General features: G+C 38.1%; 1 protein-coding gene across 7 annotated transcripts in view; it reads left to right on the top strand.

Annotated features, from left to right (window-relative positions):
* FAM13A (family with sequence similarity 13 member A) overlaps positions 1 to 21,683 on the top strand; it is a 142,110-nt gene that overhangs the window by 105,515 nt on the left and 14,912 nt on the right. For all 7 annotated transcript variants that reach the window (XM_087962864.1, XM_087962862.1, XM_026672645.2 and 4 more), the window contains 5 exons: positions 9,141 to 9,285; positions 17,074 to 17,287; positions 18,444 to 18,582; positions 19,363 to 19,444; positions 19,546 to 19,763. In XM_087962864.1, the coding sequence (XP_087818990.1) occupies positions 9,141 to 9,285; positions 17,074 to 17,287; positions 18,444 to 18,582; positions 19,363 to 19,444; positions 19,546 to 19,763 (798 nt within the window). The remainder of the gene's footprint in view (positions 1 to 9,140; positions 9,286 to 17,073; positions 17,288 to 18,443; positions 18,583 to 19,362; positions 19,445 to 19,545; positions 19,764 to 21,683) is intronic.

The raw sequence follows: 21,683 nt of genomic DNA, 5'->3' as shown, positions 1-21,683 counted from the left end.
CAGTTCGAAAGCAGGTGACCGCAAGTAGATTAATGCAGGGGTCCCCAACCACCGGTCCGCGGCCCAATAGTGGGCTGCAGCCCATTCAGAACTGGGCCACATGAGTGGTGGGCTAGCTCGCATACCTCCACAGCAGCAGGCACTCATGCTCATTCACAAAGGTCCATTTGAGGACGCTCATGCAAATGGAGCTGTGTATGCGCACTTACCACTCACATGGAATCACCCTCCTCTCCCCCGGACCACCCAACTGGAAAGGTTAGGGACCGCTGGATTAATGGGTACTACTTCGGTGGGCAACTTCACAGAGGTGTGGAAAAAGCTCCCACCTGGGCATCCCCCAGGCAACAGTGATGTCACCAGCAAATCCTTTGAGCACTTGGGTGCTTCCGACATGGAAGTATTTCTGTTAGTGCTGTTCACTTATTTTTGACCTTTTCAATACATTTTTTTCCTCTAATCTTGATGGATGTTTTTCTCTTCCCTCAATAGTTTAGCTTAGTAAATTGAAATTTATTCCTTCCCTTCACGAACAAGAGGTTAAGAGAGGGAAGACCCCTATGCGGAGTGACATTTCCCTGTCAACTCTGTTTTCCTTTTCCATCATGATCATTCCTTTCTTTATAGAAATAGCATATTGTTTTCTCAGAAGCAGATAACTAGAGAGTGCAAATATAAAGACTCTGTATTTATCTTGCCAATTTGCATGGATGATTTTACTTCGCATAATTCATTTTACAGCCACAAACCTTGAGAGAGGGACAGGAATCTTGTTGGTTATTTAGCCTTATGGCTGTCGAAACCTTTTTAAACATTTTCTCTGAACTTAGGAGATTTTGTTTTTGCTTCTTAAAGCAGCAGCCCCCAACTTTTGGGGCACCAGGGACCTGTTCCGTGGAGAAATATTTTTCCATGGACTGGAGGGGATGTGGTTTTGTATGCTGCTTGCATCCCACGGATGGGGCTTCGGCTTGTTTGCGTGGTCCCCCCTTTCTTTAAAGCATATCATGAAAATATATATTTTAGCAAAGTTTTTTTAAAAAAAAAAAAAACTTGGAAAGCTGAAGTCTGTGGCTAACTTCACATTGTGTTACTGTTGGTTATATGGAATTATGGCGTGCTTATAATAGCTTGTAAAATAAGCATAACTGGGCAGTGTTAAATTGGAACCGATATTTTCATCCAATGAGATTGCAGTATGCTAGGGAGGGTCTATATAGCAAGTTGTACAACAGGAGAAAGACATTTGTGATCTGATGGTTCGTATTTTCCCCCTTCCAAAAATGTCCTCTCCACAGGGCAGCCATGAAAATGGGTCCCTGTTGAATAGCTACAATTGAAGGGTTATGTCAAGATACTGTATATTTAGCAAGAATACAGCTCTACCTAATGTTTTTGATTCCGTCGCCAAATCATTGTTAAATATAGTCTTGTCCACTTTGAGTTGAGTTTATCTGTGATAAATCCATGAACACATGTAGATATCTAGGCAACAGTAAATAGTTTCTTCTGGAATGCTTTTCTGACTTCCCGGTCTAGTCTGTATAGTCCTTGGGTTTCTTGGCAATTTCTCACTGAAGTACTATAAGTAGTACAGCCTTGCTGTTTGAAATCAGCCAAGGTTGACTGAGTGTTTACATAGGCATAAATAAATATGGTTTCTAGGGATTCTCTTTTCTTTCATGATTGCAGAATGCTAGAGACATTCAATAAATGCTTTTACTGGAAAGGTTTCTTGGATCATTGATTGCTATGTCTAATCTTTGTAAGTTTTCTTGCAAGTTTTCATTGCCAGGAAAGATAAACAACCTGGAATGTCCAAAGCATTCAAAAAAGATGCAGAGCCTCTCCTGCTTAGCCAAAGACGTGGGTGCTTTAATGATTCCAACAGAGGTATTCTGGGATCCAAATGCACAAGCTCTTTCTGTTAGATATAGACTGATAACAGCTACCTACAGTATGTTGTGATATGGTTGCATAAATGTACTGTGCACTTGACTTTCAAATACATATGAAAGTCATAAAAAGAATAGTATAGTTCTAGAAGACAGACCAGAAATAAAAGTTAAAATAAGCAAAAAAAAAATAGTAAGAGAACACCTGCCTGATCTTGATGAAAACAAATCACCGGGGCCTGATGGATTACATCCCGGAGTTTTAAAGGAGCTGGCAGAGGTCATCTCAGAACCACTGCATCGTATCTTTCAAAAATCCTGGAGCACCGGGGAACTACCAGAGGACTGGAAAAGAGCTGATGTGGTTCCCATCTTCAAAAAAGGGGAAAAAAACAGACCCAGGAAACTATGGACCAATCAGCCTAACATCAATACCCGGGAAGCTACTGGAAGAGATAATAAAAAAACAGATCTACCAACATCTAGAAACAAGTAAAGTAATAACTAGCAGTCAGCACAGGTTTGTTAGAAACAGATCATGCCAAACCAATCTCATTTCATTCTTCAACACAGTGACTAAATTAGTAGACCAGCAAAATACTGTGGACATAATATATTTAGATTTCAGCAAGGCATTCGATAAAGTAGACCACAACCTACTTCTTAGTAAGCTAGAAAAAAGTGGAATAGATAGCACCACCACTAGATGGACTCGCAACTGGCTGGCAAACCATACTCAATGAGTAGTCCTTAATGGGTCTAAGTCTACATGGAGGGAAGTAAGCAGTGGGGTGCCACAAGGTTCCGTCTTAGGCCCAGTACTCTTCAATATCTTCATTAACAGATGAGGGAATAGAAGGGGAACTTACCAAATTTGCAGATGATACAAAGCTGGCAGGAATAGCTAACACCCAAGAAGATAGGCTCAAGATCCATCTGGATCTTGACAGACTAGAACACTGGGCCATATCTAATAAAATGAAATTCAATGTAGAGAAAAGTAAAGTCCTACACTTAGGCAAGAAAAACCAAAAGTACACATATAGACTGGGTGAAACCAGGCTCAATAGCAGTAACTGTGAGAGGGATCTTGGAGTCTTTGTGGACAACCAGCTAAATATGAGCCAGCAGTGTGTAGCAGCAGCCAAAAAAGCTAATGCAATCCTAAGTTTTATTAACAAAGGGATACAGTCAAGATCAAGGGAAGTACTAATACCACTCTATAAAGCCTTAATAAGACCACACCTAGAGTACTGCATCCAGTTTTGGTCACCATATTATAAAAAAGATGTTGAGACTCTAGAAAAAGTACAGAGAAGAGCAACCAGGATGATTAGGGGACTGGAGGCTAAAACATGAAGAACGGTTACAGGAACTGGGCATGGCTAGTCTAGTGAAGAGAAGGACCAGGGAAGACATGATAGCAGTCTTCCAATATTTGAGGGGCTACCACAGGGAGGAAGGGGTCAAGCTATTTTCTAAAGCACCTGTAGGCTGAAACTGAACAAGGAGAGATTTAACCTGGAAATAAGGAGAAACTTTCTGACAGAGAACAATCAACCAATGGAACAGCTTGCCCTCAATCAGTTGAGACTTTCAAGAAGAGATTGGACTGCCATTTGTCAGAAATGGTGTAGGGTCTTCCACTTGGGCAGGGGGTTGGACTGGATGACCTACAAGGTCCCTTCCAACTCTGATTATCTGTTATCTGTTAGAAAGACATTTGCCAGTGAGTAGGGAATTGGGGTGTATGACTAGTAAGATCTAGTAGGAAAACAGTGACAGGTTTGGGGATTCATTGATGTTTTCTTCTAAAAGGAATTATGATTTGAAAGAGGCAGTGAGGTGATTTCTTAGAAAACATAAAGATATAGATAGTTACAGGCAATTGTAAATATTGCTTTTTGGGCAAGTTAATGGAAAGAATAGTGGCTGACTAGTTATAGGTGTACCTGGAGAAAATTAATTATAAGATTACCTTTATTGTCACTTTTTTTCTGTGACCACATGGACACACTTTCAGATTTCACTTGTCATCCAAGAAGCTTCCTCAGTTTATCTTGAATGAGAAGTGAAATGTTTTCAATGGAAGTCTGTAGAGATTCTCGGTCATCCAGGTCCTGGTTGTCCCAAAGGTGCTTTTACAGGAGGCAGCTGGGCTTTCTTGTTTTTCTTTTGAAGACGTTTCGCTTCTCATCCAAGAAGCTTCTTGTTCTGACCCAAACCTTGTTCCAAAGAAACAAACATGAAACAGAGGTAACAGAAAAACCTTTTTTAAATGATTCTTAATGAATTCTGTTCCTTCACGGTTAAAAGGCTGTTTCAAATTAATTATCTCTGATAAGAACGAGCCTTGTCAAGCTTGTGTAAGGCTGCTAAGGACACTAGATAAAGTTACTAAGAAATATTTCAAATACAAAGAGTCTCCAAACACCAACCAAGATATTCCAAACGTCCACCAGGCTTGAGTGCAAAAACTTCTTTGCTTCCTGCAAAGAACTCCGGTTTCTGAGCTGGCTTTTATCTCTTAAGGGAGGGGCCATTACCTTACTCCCGAGTCGCTCGTGCTGCTGCAGCTGCTCTTTCCTTCGAGCAGCCCTGCACACATGCGCACTGGGCACAGACCTGGATGTTTGAGAATCTCCACAGACAACTTGAAGATGCTGTTTAGTGTGACTATGCTATGCCCCCTTATTTGTTTGCAGGACCAGCTCATTTCTCAGCACTGGAGATTCTTGGCTGTCCTATAAGCTTCCCACTCTGTTCTGTGTTCTTACAAGCATAGAGAAGGATGATACCACAGATAGGCATGTCAGCATGCTTGAATAGTGGCATCAGAAGCAAAAAATAAAAACGCATTTGTTCAGAGAACCATCCATATATGTTTGGAATGCAGCTTTTTTGAATCTAAGCAGAAATCTTGAATCTTCAGAAAGTCTTATGGATTATTAATTGCGTTGCAAAATGTCAGAATGAAAAATAATCCTCCATAACCAACCCTGTCGGATAAAAAAAAAACGGGGAATCCTCTTTTATTAAACAACAACAACAAATCCTTGCTAAATGACATCAGAGACAAAAGTACACCAAGATTTTCTAGGGAACAATGTGGTTTTATATATAAATCTGAGGTAGATGCCAGTTGGATTTAATACTGATCATTGTTTATAAGGTTGATGAGTGTGCATTATAGCTTTTAGATTTTGCCTTAGAAATATTTGATTTTTTTTTATTGAAGAAAATGTTCTGAATGTACATTCTCCATTGATCTATCCAAGTTTTTTTTATTAATGGCAGATCCTAGTGTCTAGGTGTTAGCTAGTCCACTCTTGATCTCATTTTATTGCCTGGCTTTGAAAGATGCTTGGTAGTTTTAAATTTCAGCGGTGACAGCATAGTGAAGATTAATGGCCTGGTACAGTGTGTCTTGAGAAAAGGATAGGGGAGTTCATTTATACCCTATGACAAAACCTGTTCTTCAAATGTTCCTTTAGATGTCATGTTCTTCCTTCACAGCAGAGTAATGCCAGAGGGAACAGGACATGTTGTAGTGGACTCTGAAATTTTGCTTTGAATTGCTATGTTTGCTTAGCTTTACACGATTTGGATAAAGGTATGATAGTCAAGAAGAATGACCGAATTTTTTTTAAAAAAAACTTTGCAATGTGTTTATCTTTTTTATGCTTGATTTCGTAGAGCAGCATCTATGTTAAATTGAGAAAAAGGGGAAATCAAAAGTTGTGCAATGGTTTATAACAGTTAAAAGGCCAAGTGTTTCAACTTGAGAGAAAACATGCTTCTCCTATTAAGCATACTAGCAGTAATCTTATTATTTATTTATTTAGCCCTTTGCCAAGGCACAATATAGAATAACAATAATAGAATAATGAATTGTAGATCAATCCAATAAAATTAACTCAGAATCCAATAAACAAAAGTTAACATTAAAAAATCCAGCATGAAAGCAGTACACTTAAAATAGCATCCTGGGATAGCACTGACTATATATATATATATATACATCCATAATAATATAAAGAAAGTGTTATCCTGGAAGCATTAGATAGAGTAGAACACCCTGATTACATTAGCCGCTAATTAAATATAAAGATCTTTAAACCTCTTTTCTTCAGCATCACAAAGATGGCCAGATCTCTGAAAGCCTGGTATTGGGAGACAGCTACTCTGGAATAAGGAACCAATGTCCTGCAGAAAGGAACATAAGGAATTAGCGGAACTGTAGGTAGAAATGAGGGCAAACAGATACTGGGGAGTTTGTCACTTAGTACAAGCAAGAATAGTTTAAATTGTATTCTGGATCAAATAGGAAGCTAGTGAAAAGCTTGCCAGGGTATCAAAAGAGGAGAATAATGTGAAAGGTCCAGGAGAACCCAGACATACTATTCCTCACTAAGATCAGGGGATGGAGAGAAGAATCAGGAACACCTGCCAGGAGTTTACCATATTTAGGCATGACACAATCAAAGCAGACACCAATTTCAGTGCAATCTCCTCTGCCAAATCCCCTTGGATCCTACATATATTCATTAAATGCAAATAAAGTTAGAAAATGGACCAAAGTCAACTGATCATCAAGCAAGACATTGAAGGGTCTAACCATCAAGTTTGCTAGAAGTAAAAGGAAGGAATATAAAACTGGTTTACTTGACCAAGATTAAAATGCATATGTTAACCTTTAGTGGACTTTTCATCACATCAGGACTGAAATGACAACACTTTATGATCCAATTGTCCTCATTCTCTACGTACGTAGTATCCAATTGTCCTTCTCATCCTCTACATAGTATCCCATTTCACGCTCCTGGATTGCCCCATTTTCTTCTGCTTTCATGTCCGTGATGTTGAACCTATGGCACGCATGCCAGGGGTGACACACAGAGCCCTCTCTGTAAGCATGTGTGTTGTTACCAGCTGGTCTTCGTGGATGCCAGAGTGCCGGAAAACAGCCTGAAAATAGCCAAAAAACAGGCGTGCGTGTGCCAGCCAGCTTTTCTTCGGGTTTCCGGTGCTACGGCGTGTGCACATGCACAAGCATGTAGCGCATTCTGGTTTGAGCACTCAGTGCCGAAAAGGTTAACCATCACTGAGGTGGGTAATTGACTTCATCTAACAGAGCAGAAATCTTTGTTCTTAAGATTTTGTTATTGTATTGTAAGAATTCAGCCAAGTGTGGTCATTGAATAAATCATGGTTAATGGTGCAGTGTGTGCCTAAGTGTAGACAGAAGAAATGCTATGTTGTTTGTGAGGACGTTGACTTTGAACTCGATCTGCATTGCTTGAGATTGGAATATGTTTTCCCTAAAGAAAATGGGACTATTTTGGCTACTGGGTGGAATCTGTTCACTCATCTCTTTTCTTGGAGCTGGTTTGGCAGAATGAAGCCTGCAGTACAAATATATTTCCTTAGATTTCTAGAACATCTGTGGTTTGATTGTATGTCACTTTCCTGGCGGCTGGACTGCTCTGGCAACCTTCTTAAACTTGTGTAGTTTTATGGGTCTAAAGTGAAATCTAGATTTTATTGCAGTGTCCTTCGCACCTTATGGGTAGACAAGAATTTATACTTAGGCTGCGTTTCTAAATATATCAACTAGGGAGCATAAAGGAGCTGAATAAATATATATATATAATTGTGCTACTCAAGGTTTCTCAGTTTTCATTTGCTTTTGAACTTCTTGGCAACCATCTGAAAGCAGCGCTGATTATTTGCATTACAATCAACAGAGCAAAGTGCAGTTTATTTCCCACCATCCTTTTAATTCAGCATATTGGCAAATTCCAGAGCGGATTAATTTTAACAGTTCCCATTTGCAGACACTGAAAAAAGAGCTGCAGGGAGTTACACAGAGTTTCAGATGCACAAATAGATGCTGACTGTTCTAAAGAAAGAAATCAAAGTTAAAAATTGGCTGGTACCTTAGTGAGCCGTTCATGTTTTTACAATTGTGTCTGTTAACTTGCTTTTAACTCTTCTTCCCCTAGTATTTCTGCCCTTTCTAACTGTATTTTTTTTGGGTGGTGGTGGTGGTGGAATCTCTTAAGTCTCTCTTGCTGTTTTTCCTTCCCTGTCTCTTTTCTCCCCAAGTTACAAATAAATACCTTATATGTTTTCCTACATCAGACACGTTCCTCTGATTGTCCCTTTGCATTAAATTTCTCTGCATTTTGCAAATGAATACAGCGTGCTCTGGTGTGCATAACATAAAATCAGACAGGATAAGTGTACAAAGCCAGGAACAAGAAGGCAAAGAGCTTAATCTGTCCAGACACACAGGACATATCGGGTATCTGGTGAGTGGGCACGGTGCAAAATGCTTTCGTGTCTTCCTTCCATAGATCATCATCTCAGCAGTTTTTAGTTTAGGGTCAGGGATTGGGAGAGAAAGAGAGCGACAAAGGTTTGTTGGAATGGGAGGCATTCCTGGTCTGTGGCTTATTCTGCAGGCCCCTACCCCTTTCCAGTTATTAAATGCCAAAGCCCGTTATGATTTCAAGTTTGCGCAACAGCAGCTTGTAATATCCCAGAGCTCCTCCATAAATAGGCCTGCTTTCCCCACACCCATCTAGAAAACAACCACAGGAAGCCAAGGACGTGCAAGCCAAGCCAGCCCAACTCCGCTGGCATTCGCGGAGCTATACCGCAGCACAGCTCGCTGGAGAGCCTTTGAGTACCTGTCACTCTGCTGCCGCCGTCTGCAGCAAGAAAACTCCCCTTCGTCCAGGGAAGAGTAGCAGGAGTATCCTCAATTTCCAAGAGAGATTGTGCTGTGCTGTAGCCTTAGCAACAGCAGCCTCTTAGGTGATGCATTTTGCGGGGGAACTCAGGAGTCAAAACTTTAAGGGAAAATGCAGCCCTTGTTCTCATTGCTTTGCCTTTTCAAGCCGTTCAAGGATAAACTCTACCAATAGTTTACTCAGTTGGAGGGAAGCAACTTCTGAGCTCCTTTCTCTGTTTCTTTAGTCAAGAAGGTTTTTTTTTTTTTAAGCAAAAGTTTTGGTTTTAGTTTTTTATTTTTTTTTAACTAGTGTAAGTGATCCATGAGCGTTGAAGGGAATAATTGGAAAAAAGACTGGATACTAAAAAGGCTCCCATTTTTCAGTTTGTCTATAGAAAGGAAAAAGTCTGTTTTGGTTTTTGTGCATGTGTGTTTGTTTACATCTGTACTTCCCGTTTATACTGAATTTTGCAAAAAGGTTTTTGCTTTGGGGGGATGTGTTGCAGAGCTCAAGTATGAAGATCCAGGAACATCCCGGCGTTCCTGAAGTCAAGTTGCAGAGAAACCAAGAAATAGATGCCCAGGAAGACACTTTCATATCAGAAGTGCCTCGCCTGGACCTGTCAACTTTGTGCAGTGACAACTGGGAAGGTAGGATTGCTTGCTGAGCATGAATGAGACAGCTCTTATTTCAGCAGGACTGCATATTTTACTTCTGTCTCTGACTTTATTTTTATTTTTTTATTTTATTTATTTTTTCAAGCGATTATAAGATAACAGATATAAGTATAAACGTAGTCATGAATACATGAAATGGATTTCCTTCTTGTTTCTCGGATGATAAGTGACAATTTTCCCCTGCCTATTACCATTCAGATGTCTTCAACATTAGCTTCTCAATCCACATGTCTGTTGAGTTGCACATCCAAAGAACATTGATCTGGGGAAAGCTAATCTGTAGAAACTAATAAACCATTTCAGTACAAGAGCTGAACCTTTGCTGGAAAAGATGCCATTTGGGACATTCTTTTAACCCAGAGAAAAAGAAAAAGAAATGGTTTTTGTCTCTTTACCTGTCGTGTTCAGTTGATTGCTAACATTTTTCAGTTTAAAGGTCTCCCTTCTGGCAAATTAGCTAAAAGATACCTTAATAAATCCCTGAGACCTTCTATGAGGAGCATATTTGTCCCTAAGTTCAGATTACACACATGTGTTGTCTGGGAATGAAAGCTTGCTTAAGTTGGTATTTTTTGAATTCCTGCTTAACTGTGTAATTTTAAAAAAATCTGTTCCCATGTACAATATGGTTCTGTTAAGAGAATTCTCCCCAACATCTATTTAAGGATCTTAAAATCATTGATTCAACCAAAGTAAATGGATGTAACTAATGTTCTGATTTCTTTTTCTGTGTAGCAAGGCAGAGATATTTAGCATTAGCAGTTATAACTCTGATTGCATATATGAATACATACTTTTATTGTCTGCTGTGCAATAAGTGGAAATAGAATTACATTATCTTTACAAGGAAAGGGACATAGTATTAGTGTGTTTTTCCCCTAGCAAACTGTTTTGTTGGTATCCACTAATTTAAATGGCACAGAGTGCTTTAAGCCATGCTACTGAAAACAGTGATTGGAAATCTAGGTGTGGTGGATTAGAGGTGAAGCTCTTGTCTCACAATCAGGCGGCTGTGAGTTCAATCCCAGGTAGAGGCTAATATTTGCTCCTGCTTTAGCAGTGGGTTGGACTAGATGACCTCCAAGGTCCCTTCTAACTCTGTTATTCTATGTTCTAAACATTGGAAGTACGTTGCTACCACACATTTTGGTTCTTTAGAGAGGTTAGTGCCCCTTTTTTTTCAAGCATTTAAGGACATTTTAGCACTGCATTGTTGGATTTTGGTATTTGGAGTGGAACGGAAAAGTTTTTTTCATTAATAACAGTTCCTTTCACTAGGAAGAGCCATGTATCTCAACATTGACAACTTGAAGGTTAGTGGACTTCAACTCCCAGAATTCCCCAGCTAGCAAGGGTAAAGAGTTGGATGATCTACGTGATCCCTTCCAACTCTTACATTCTGTGACTTTGTGGAAATGTACAATGTATCTTGTCTATCTGGACCAAAGCCTTTTGGAATTGATGCCAAGTTGTGTCCACATGCTATTTTTGTATCAGTTCAGAATTCTAAAGGAGGCTCAAATATACTAGCTGATATGCAAACCTGCCCCATCAGCTGCTGTAGCTACTTGTGGTGGAATATACCAGATGATACAATTTTCTTTTTACAGTTTGTTAGTATATTAGATGTTCTTCCCTTAGATCTAAAGAATGCCTCCATCCACGTTTATTCTAATTAGCTCTGCTCCAGAAAGGATTGGGTTTGTTTCTTTTTTGTGATATTTTCAAGGGTAATCTGAATAAATTTGCATTCTTTCCCTAGGATTCTAGCAGTCGAGTAAAATGAAAAAAAAATTTTTTTAAAGAATTTGGAAAGACTGCAGAATGGATGATTGTTCTCTTAATCTCTTGAAATCATTGCATTGCTTGATGCAAATTCCACTTCATGATATTTTGGAAGTGAAAGCAAGGAATACAGTTTACTTCTGAAATGTGCCGCTAATTGTTTTGGAATATGGATGAGAGAATTTATACACTACCCAGAGTCGCTTTTTTTCAGGGAGATGGCCAGTTTCTGAATGTGATATATAAATAAGTAAATAATAAAACAGAACAAAATCATGTGAAAAGAGAGGTGAGTGAACATTGGCGGCGTCAGTTATAATCTCATCTGACTATTTTGTAATCATGAACCACCGATTGACAAATCATGATACTCATGATTTAGTTGTTAGGTAGGTGAAGAGATTTAGAAGTATTTGATTTAGCCGCATGTACTCCTTGTCTTGTCTCACAACCTGAACAGTAGTATGGATTGTTCCTAATCTGAATCATGGATAATTGAACAGAGGGTTGGGATAGCATTACCCTAGACCAGGGGTGTCCAACCTTGGCAACTTTAAGACTTGTGAACTTCAACTCCCAGAGTTCCTCAGCCAGCTTTGCTGGCTGAGGAACTCTGGGAGTTGAAGTCCACAAGTCTTAAAGTTGCCAAGGTTGGACACCCCTGGCCTAGACCATTGGTAATCTGAAAGTTGCTGGGGTTGAGATACATTGGCTTAGACCAGCAATGTGAATATTCTATATGTAAGTTTGCTCATTTTCTACTGAATTAATAATCTATTTTAGACACTCTGAATTCAAAGAAGTAAAAATGGAAAATTAGTAAGTAATTATCGATACTGATAGTCCATTTGCTGAAACTCTTGCTTAATGTAGAACATAGCACTTTTTCCTTTTTTTAGATAAAAGTTAAGCAGATTAAATTCCAGCACTATCTTCATGTAAACAAATGAGAATATTTGGCAAGTCACAACACAGATTTTGAATGTCCCAAGAGACATTTTTCTGTGCTGTTTTGTGTCCATTGAAACTCTCCTTTAACTTCAGGCTATTATACCGTGCCCTACATTTTGGGATGATTAAGATTGAGGCCTTTTTCTTATGAAAATTCTTCATATCCTTCAAGAATGCTATCATAATATCCATTTTTAACATTCCTACAAAGAAATAAATATTTTCCAAAGTCCTTCATTCTAAGGAATTATAACCTTAGGGAAGTTTGGAAGTAGACATAAATGTTCTTGAAAAAGATACAATCAATAATTACCCCAAACTATTTTACCATTTACCTCTTGTTTCTAAGCTAGTTTTAATTTATGCTAGGTGTGCTTTGTTAGCTTTCATTTATGCCAGCAGCATGATTTGTTATATCTTTGAGGCATTTTATGACACAGATGTCATCTCTGTGTGTAATATTTTAGATATTCACAAATTAAATATACCCAAGAGGAGCACTTGTGACCAGTGGCATAGTTTTCTTAGTTGACAGGAAATCTTTCGGTCCTCTGAATTTGTGCTGTATTACCTCACATGCTCTTAATGCTTTCAACACTGTTAATATTGACACTTTCTGGAACATTTTGATTGCAGAAGTTAACACTGTAATAACCACCTACACGGCGCTATATAAGAATGAGTAGCAGATGGCATGAACACATGCTATCTAACTTCAACAGAATGTTGTTTTGTTTTGTTTTTACAATCATGAGGTTTGAAATCCTTTCCATTTTTCTCCAGTTATTTGTTGTTATAAATAACAGGTAACAAATACTCTATAAGGGTTGAGGGTTCTTTTTGTTTTTAAGAAGTACAGTAGTGGTGGTGCTTGCACATTTCTAGTGTGCTTGCCAGAAAAATTTATTAAGTTAGTGATCTCAAGAAACAGGGCCTTCTGTGTGGTATCTCAATTCTAGCAAACTACCCTTCCTTCAAATTTTATTTTTCCTTGACTGAAGTTAAATGGGACTTAAAAAACATGATTCCTACTTTATTTCTAAAGATCCCCAACTTTATTCTTTAAGATGGAATTATTTCTACTGTTGTTTTCATTCTAAATACGTTATTTGGAGAATTATATTTCTCGTGTTCCAATTTAAATACTTACTATGTTTGCCCTTAAAGAAAGCACTTCCTCACAACTCAACATAAATAAGGTAAAACAAAATTGCTAGTCATGTTTAAGTAGAAGAAATGATAAGAAATATTTATTTGGCTTGCCTCTGCTGGCATATTTTATAAGAGTAAACAACTAAACGTTATCCTGTTGGATCACATTTTTTAAAAATCCAATCTGTATGTAACAAACAGATATCTCCACAAACTCTGAAGCAGAGCTTTGTGGAATCAACCATCATTACAAGCATCTGGTACTCGAAGATCAGTTGCTTGAACAGGAATTCGTTGAATTTTTTTATCCTTTTTTCACAGTTATGAAGTACTGCCCAAATGCTCTACTCTGTACTTTTTAAGAATAAATTCATCCAGATCGAATTCTTCCCCACTTGTGCAATGACTCATTTTCATGGAAGATGTCCACCATCTTCCCTTCTTCTTCAATATTGTCCATTTCATGCTTTTGCCCAGAAGCCTTATATCTCTCTCATGAGGACAGATGAGGAAATACTGAGCGTATGGAATCTTTGAGACATAATGGTTCTTTGTTTGCGGAATGCCACCTCAAAATCTAGGGGAAAAAAGATCTTGCAGTTGAGCATAGAGGGAAGATAACTATTATGGCAAACTATTGAGCTCCTCCCAAATTTTAATTAATATCTTACTTTTGATAGCCATCTGACTCAGTTCTATTCCTGATGGGGTATTAAAATGATACACAAGATCATTGGCAGTAAGTATTTTAGGGTGGCTTACCCATCCATAAAATCTAAATAATATTTTTCTGAAATGGTGTAAAGTCTCCTACTTGAGCAGAGAGTGGGCAGGTCATAAAACAAGGCAACTTGAGGTTGTAAGAAGAGATATGGACATTTGACAGCATAACTCCCTGCATTAAAACAGACCTGGCTAATTATTCTTGACATGCTGGTTTTTTTTTTTTCATTCAGAAAATTTTATTCGTGGGGCAATATATGTTATATTGGTATGGATCTGGAAAATTTTTACTTATTCCTAGATTTTTCTGAGTATGTAGGCCAAAAGACCCAATAATCTTATAAGAGAAAGTTGGCAGTGATTTTGGAATGAATTTTAGGAATGTAAGGATTGGTTGCTGACTTATGCAAGATCAGGACTAAGCACCTTCATATGCTTTTCCTGCTTCTAAAGCTTTAGAAAGAGCTTTTACAGCAGTTCTTTATTTCTTATTTATTTATTGGGAAACTTTTCATCATTGCCTCCATAATTCTTATCTGGAATCACAGAGCCACAAATTGTAAATTAATTAATCCAGTGTGCTAAGTAGGAGCATGCAAACCAGCTTAGTAAACTTATCAACTTGTAAATAAGACTTCTCGTAGGGTGCAGTGGGAATGATCAAAAAGTATGAGCATTTCTTTCACTTTCTTCCAAAATGCTGTTCTCCCTAACTTTCCATTCTCATTTTCCTACTCTCTCGTCTCCCCAATAGCTTGTACTTTAAATTTAGTCAATTAAGCGAAATGGCAGAATTAAGATAATTATTACTTTCTGATAGTACTTTGAAATTAAAAGTTTGGCTAAGTAAAAACGGGGTGAGTTGAATCCAAATAGTTATAGCTTGTAATTTACAAAAACAAATGAGCAATAAAAAAAGGGAAGGATATTGATGCTGGATAAATTCTCTTACCTGATCAATTGAAAGTAACCAGAGCTTAGTTATAGATGCAGAATAGAAGAGTAAGATTTGATGATGTCACAATAGAAAGAAGAGTTAAACAGAGCATGTGAGGCAGGTATGACTGTCCTCTCCATTGGGAAGTCTTTATCTTTGCGGGTGAAGAAAGACCAATACAAGGCCAAAACTTTAGTGGTCCTAACAATTTGAGGAGGTTTTTAGTATTCCTATAGATTCTTAAAAGTTAAAATATAAAAATGCTTTATATTGCATATTGACAAATACAGGCTACTGGTCTTTCCAGATCTTTGTCTGCTTTTTTCTAAACCATGTAATTTTCTAAACCTTTCCTAAACCGTAAATACTATGGTATTTATCTGACATTTCTGCAGACTAAACAAAGGACTTAATTCATACAGAGGTCTTTTGCTGCCACAAATTATACCTTTAATTATTATATATAATTATAATTACAGATTTTGCACCTATATCCCTTCAGAAACTATAGGATGATTGTTTCTTACTTTTGTAAAAAAAAAGTTGTTCCCAGCCATTTATTTTATGTGGCTCATTACATCATCACACCTTTAAGCCAGGAATCCACATTGCAACATCTGCAGGCACTATGTATGACACACAAGTCCTCGGATGGCATCTACAAAATGCCAAAATGGAATAATTAAAAAATAGCCAACATTGCACTAGATTATTAAATCTCACAGCATATTGATGTTAATATCTAATATTTTAAAAAGGTTGGGCAAGAAAGCTAAAGCAAAGAAGGACCAAGTCCTGAGGTTTTTGGAAGCGGTTTTTGTTCTGGAAGTTGCCTTATGAAGGAGTAGATTTGGCAGTACTATATTGCAAAATGGTGAGAACATGCTGTGGGAGAATCCAAAATAGTATTTCCTTCCAGATGCTCTTAAGTCCTAGTATATCCCACGGGAATGCCCTGTAAGTTCATAAACATTCTTTTGACTTCTGAAGGGCAGAAATTTCAGCAGTTATAAAAATGGTTCCTGTAAAATGCCTTCTCTCTGGCCAAATATAGTGCTTGCAAGCCTTTGCTGTTTAGAAGCTGATATATTCTGAATTTTGAAAGGGCACAGAAGTTGCGAAGTGAACATAAATATCATAACTGCCACATTATCTGCAGTTTGTTTGCTGCCCTTCAAAATAGCCCACTTCTTTGGCTTAGACGATGTTCCTTTATTTCTAATTCTACCAAGGGTCCAGAACTAACAAGAAGCACCCAATTTACATGAATGTTAATAAGACTATTGCAGTGACGCAATATTTTTTTACTTGGAAACACTAATGCAAACATAAGGACTTAATAGGCACTAATATTATGATATACGCTTTCTTGCATTTACTTGCTTCCAGTGTGCATCTGGGCCAATTCAAATTACTGTATTAGGTTTGACCTCTGCAGAGCTTAACCTTCATAACTAATTCAACACCTGCCGTGTGCTTACCTTTAAGGTCATCAGTAGAATCTCTTTCTTCAATCTAAATCCAGAGATTTACTCTGAAACAGCCGTCCTCCAGCTCTGGAACACTCATTTAGAAAAGTAATCCACACATCTTTTTAGTGAGGAACCTTTGTTACAATTGCTCTCTCAAGCATTTTAGAAGTATGACTTTATTTATCTGGGGTGGGTGGGTGGGGAACGACTTTAAGTTTCCTCCAAGTAATCTGTGGCTCAAATAGAAGAGTTATCTAAACTTTGCTAATATTAAGGAAGTCTGTGAATATTTTTCCACCTATCATTTGATGGTAAGTGGGCTTTGCAAGTGAGGATTATTACCTTCCTTTGGGGTCACCAGGACACAACCTGCAATATATTTTGAATTCTTAATGACTTGTTTTATATTGTCTGTTGTTCTAGGTTTCTTTTTTCCTTCTCATCGTTGCCTTAGTTTGCTTGCTGGATTTCAAGGATTATGATTTCTACAGTATGAAAAGTTTAATTATGTACAGTAGCTAGAGCAGAAGTCTCCAAACTTGGCAACTTTTAAGGCTTGTGGACTTCGATTCCCAGAATTCCTCACCCAGCCATGGCTGAGGAATTCTGGGAGTTGACGTCCACAAGCCTTAAAAGTTGCCAAGTTTGGAGCCTTCTGAGCTAGAGACTTAAGAGTCGCCGAGTATTTATAGTCAAGTTAAACACAATTACCAATTATTGTTCCTCTCCTCTGTTTTCCAGAGCCTGTCCCTGCCTTTTCTTCCTGGCAGCGTAATGACGTAGATTCTGATGAAGCTCACCTCTCCCCTCAGGCTGGACGCCTCATTCAGCAGCTTCTGGATGAAGACACTGGCCCAATGCTGTCCCCTCGCTTTTATAACTATGGGCAAAGTCAGCAGTACCTGGATGACACAGAAGTGCCTCCTTCCCCACCCAATTCTCATTCATTCATGAGGTAATTTGGCTGCAGCATTCAACCCAGTCATCACCTGGGTAGGATTCTACCTTCCTTATCGAACTGCTCCAGAATTACAGCCACCCATTTCTTCCAACTGAGCCTAGGCTAGTCCTCTTCCCATCGTGCCATTATTCCATTTTTAGCAGATAGTCAATATGATAGTTTTTTGGACATACTCAGTCTGCAGTTTGGAGTTCTCTGTGATTTATAGGAGAAGTCTGTTCTTGTTGGTTTTATTTCAGAGATCTCCCATGCTTCTTCATATTTTGCTCCAGTTCAGATTGTGGAAGGAAAAAGAAGGATAGGTCCACATTTGGGAATGTTTAATTAACGTAAATATAACATCCTGCAGAGGAGAAAAGAGGAACTGCAGAAATATAAAGCTGGGATTTTGTTTAGAAAACGTTTTGCAGGTGATGGGGGTTGAAACTATTTTTCTACCAACATGGAATATTGTATCCCATTTCATTATTATAGCATTTTATTTTGCTATGCATATAAGCTAGGTTTTAAAGGCAAAGAATCATCTTTTGTCCGCCCCCGTGCGCCGCAGGTCTGCGCGATTTGGCGGCCTTGATCTGTCCATCCAGCGTGTGGGTCTACCAGCGGTCTCGTGGTAAGGTCTCGGGGGAAAGAATACTACAAAATATATTAAATCTGTGATCTCGGCTGCCATCTTGACAGTTAATCTCAGTTTTAAGGCATGGAACAAAATGTAACAGTACAGTGATATCAAAGGAGGCAAACACAGGCCATCTGGATTCAAACATTCAGTTTCTACCCAGGAAAAAGCATGGGTTCTATATTCTGATTTGTGTCTTCAAAATTATCCTCTGATCCTGTGGTTTTCTATTCAGTCATTTAAATATTTGTTGCATTATGCATTTTCATGCAATCAATGACTAGTTTTGAAATTCTACTCTTTGCATTTCTATGGAGAACTGTGGAGGAGATCTAGAAAGAGTTGTCTTCCTAAGGCTTGGAGATTTCTCCAGTCAAAGCAGGGAGAGATGAAAAAATATATAATTCCATATAAAGGAGCATATGACAGCAGTTAACGTTTTCTGGAAATCCTCTTTTTACATGATGCTCTTTTCATGTCACTCTATGTGCACAAATTAATTGAACCGTAACAGTATGGTTTTCATTCTAGGCGAAGAAGTTCTTCGTTGGGATCTTACGAAGATGACAATGAAGATTTAACACCAGCACAATTGACTCGCAGGATTCAAGGACTGAAGAAAAAGATCAGGCGGTACGAAGATAAATTTGAGCAGGAGAGAAAGTATAGAGTAAGCTAACAAAAACTTTTCCTTCAATCAAACAGCACTTTTCAGATTTTAATTTCTTTCCCAGTTACCCAACTGTGATTTACCTGAACATCATTAGCAGTCGAATTGCTAAGCAGTATAAGCATTGAGCTGATTATCTAGTAGAGGAAACCACTGATTAGTGGGTTTATTATTATTATTATTATTATTATTATTATTATTATTATTATTATTATTATTATTATTAAGTAGCCATCCCTTTTTTAACCCATTGGAAAAAAAAGCCTACTAGGCTGAGCAAGTAATACATATCTTAATAAAATATGTATTTGATGAAGCTATTAATCTCATCAGGTGACTTAAACATTTTATGTGCAATAGACATAAAATAAAACCTGTTCATTTTATTTTAATTATATTTTAGAGAGCGCACAAAGCAAAGAACTGTAATTTGTTTTTTAAAAACTATTATATACATTTAACAGAAGTGGGAAACCTTGGCTCCTTTATGATCCGTGGACTTCAACTCTCAGAATTACTGAACCAGCATGGCTGGTTCAGAAATTCTGGGACTTGAAATCCACAAGTCATAAAAGGGCCATCGTTCCCCACCCCTGTTTTAAAATGTCACTCAGAAAAGCCAAACACTTCTTAATTATATTAAAGAAAACCTTCTAGATCAGCAGAAACTTTTGAAAAGTGCTGGAACAAATAAATAAATGTGTTTGTTACAAGCCTTGATTTCAGTTCCTTCATTCACAAAACTCCTTTGTTCCTATTTGTTTTCCCCCTCTGGGACAGCCCTCTCACAGTGACAAAGCAGCTAATCTCGAGGTGCTGAAATGGACAAATGACCTTGCAAAGTTTAGGAAGCAACTAAAAGGTGAGCATTAACCTGGCAACATCATCTTGTTTAGGCTTGGACTTACTTTCCGTTGCCTGTCATTAAAAGTACTTTTTTTTCCTCTTCTTTGCCCAAACTAGAGTCAAAACTGAAAATGTCAGAAGATCATCTGGCTCCTATGACACGCCAACGTAGCAATACACTCCCCAAAAGTTTTGGCTCTCAGCTGGAGAAGGAGGAAGAGAAACAAGATGTCTCTGATAAATCATCCAAGCCTTCAGTGGAGGCAACTTTGGAATCCATGGAGAAGAAGCTTCAAGAGAAAAGGACAGAAGCAAATCGACCTGAGGATATTAAGGTACACTTAGGAAAATAGAAAGAAGAAGAAAAAATCTCTTGCGTGATAGAGTCTGGGCAACTGATTGGAGCTAGCACAATGTTTACTGGCCGGATGCCCTTCCTGTCACCAATGCAGAGTTTTGTTTAGCAGAGATATTCTCATTGTGCCCAGAAAGAGAAATGTCTGCCTCTACCTAGAATCAAACTCACAGCGTCCTGATTGTGAGGCAAGAGCTCCACCTCTAGGCCATCACACGACTCCCAGAAAGAAAAATAATAATAATTAAAATAATCCCACACAATTATTAAGATCTTCTCTCAAGTGGTGTGCATACAGAGATGATTGAGGTGTTAATTAAAACATGCCAATTTAGAATTATATTAAGGCTGTTTGCAGTATCCCTATGGAATAGTATAAAGTTCTAGTATGAGAGGGTAAATAAAGGGTTTTGAAGAATATTTCTTCTATACAATTGTTTGCAAAAAGCCCAAATTAGATGATCTTAATATGTAGGCTTATACAAAACTATGGTATGGTCCTAGTGTGTTCTATCTGCCAAAACGGGCAGCAGTTTTCCCAAAACAGAAAGTTTCTATAGAGTTTTGGGCAACATCTGTTCTGGAAATCCATATACTTGGAGTCCTGTGAAGTTTCCTGTTCCAGAAGTTTCATGGAAGAACATTTGGATTCCATTTTGGGAATGGACTATGCTGTTCTACACTTAATTTGTGATTCAAGCTTTCAGCTAAACATTGTCATCTTTAAAAGGTTTCAAATAAAAGCTGAATATCACCTGAACAGATTGCTGTAGGCGTGGTAGAGTAAATAGTTATTTGGAAGGTCTACAATAAATATTTGAGAACTACACAGTGTCAGGGATTGTACCGCTCTCAATTATTTTGTTGAGGGTAGGAAGATGACATTTGGCAGATCTCTTAAGGCTTTGTTCCCAGGCAATGACAATGACCTTGGCTGTACTGCAAATACTGATGTGTTGAAGGCAGTGTCACTGCTGCAGTTACAAATTTCTTTCCAATCTTTAATACAATCTCTTATCTTTTGCTAAACCCACAGCAAGGATAGCACAGGGCTGGTATATAAAATCCTGTCACCTCTCTTATGTCCTCAAGGCTGCCATCAGCTGTTCTTATCATAAACATTGGAGGGGAATTAAAAACAGCATCAGCATTCTCAGTTCTTCCCAGAAATGTGTCTCAAACTAGTGAAGGACAAACACATATGCCTAATTACTTCAAAACAGAAGTATTAAATTACTAGCTTAGTTTTCCAACGGTCTTCAAAAGGAGCTTGACATACAATAATCTAAGGGGATGTTTGGGTGATCACGATTCCAGACTATTGCATGATTTTGGTTTTTTGTGGTGCATGTCTTAATTTTTTATTGTAAGTTGTCCCAAGTCATATATGTGAGATGGACAGTGATATAAATCCAGTAAATAAATGGATAACTGATTTTTCTACTCAGTCCATGAGTCTAAACTAATGGAAGATATTTCATACCACAGAGACCACTAAATAACTGGAGATGCAGGACTAGTCTTTCAAAGGGAGTGCTGTCCTTCTAGAAAACATGAACATTGCAGTCTAGGGCAAAAGAACAGCCAAGCAACCTCATCAACTTTTCATCTATTAAGCCTTGCTTATTGACTTTTTTTCCCACTTTGCTTGCCAAATTCAGTACTTGACATTGCAGTATTCTGATGTTTGCATTTCCATTTGACAAGTACTGTAGTTTCTCAACTTCACCTTCTAGAATCAACCATCTAACATTAATATTATTAAAGCATGTCCCACTCGAATCCATCTCTCAAGAAAGCAGTCAAAATCTAATGATGTAGGAAATTGTCAATAAATCAAGGAGAATTAATAGGGCAGCATCTTTCAGGTCTAAATTTCAGGACCATCCTCACAATGTGT

This window comes from Notechis scutatus, chromosome 4 (assembly GCF_049901735.1).
Source record: "Notechis scutatus isolate UNSWTSFEM ecotype Mainland chromosome 4, rNotScu1.2, whole genome shotgun sequence".
In the NCBI taxonomy this organism is placed as follows: domain Eukaryota; kingdom Metazoa; phylum Chordata; class Lepidosauria; order Squamata; family Elapidae; genus Notechis; species Notechis scutatus.
Note: the sequence above shows the minus strand (reverse complement) of the source record. Positions and strands in the feature narration are given on the sequence as shown.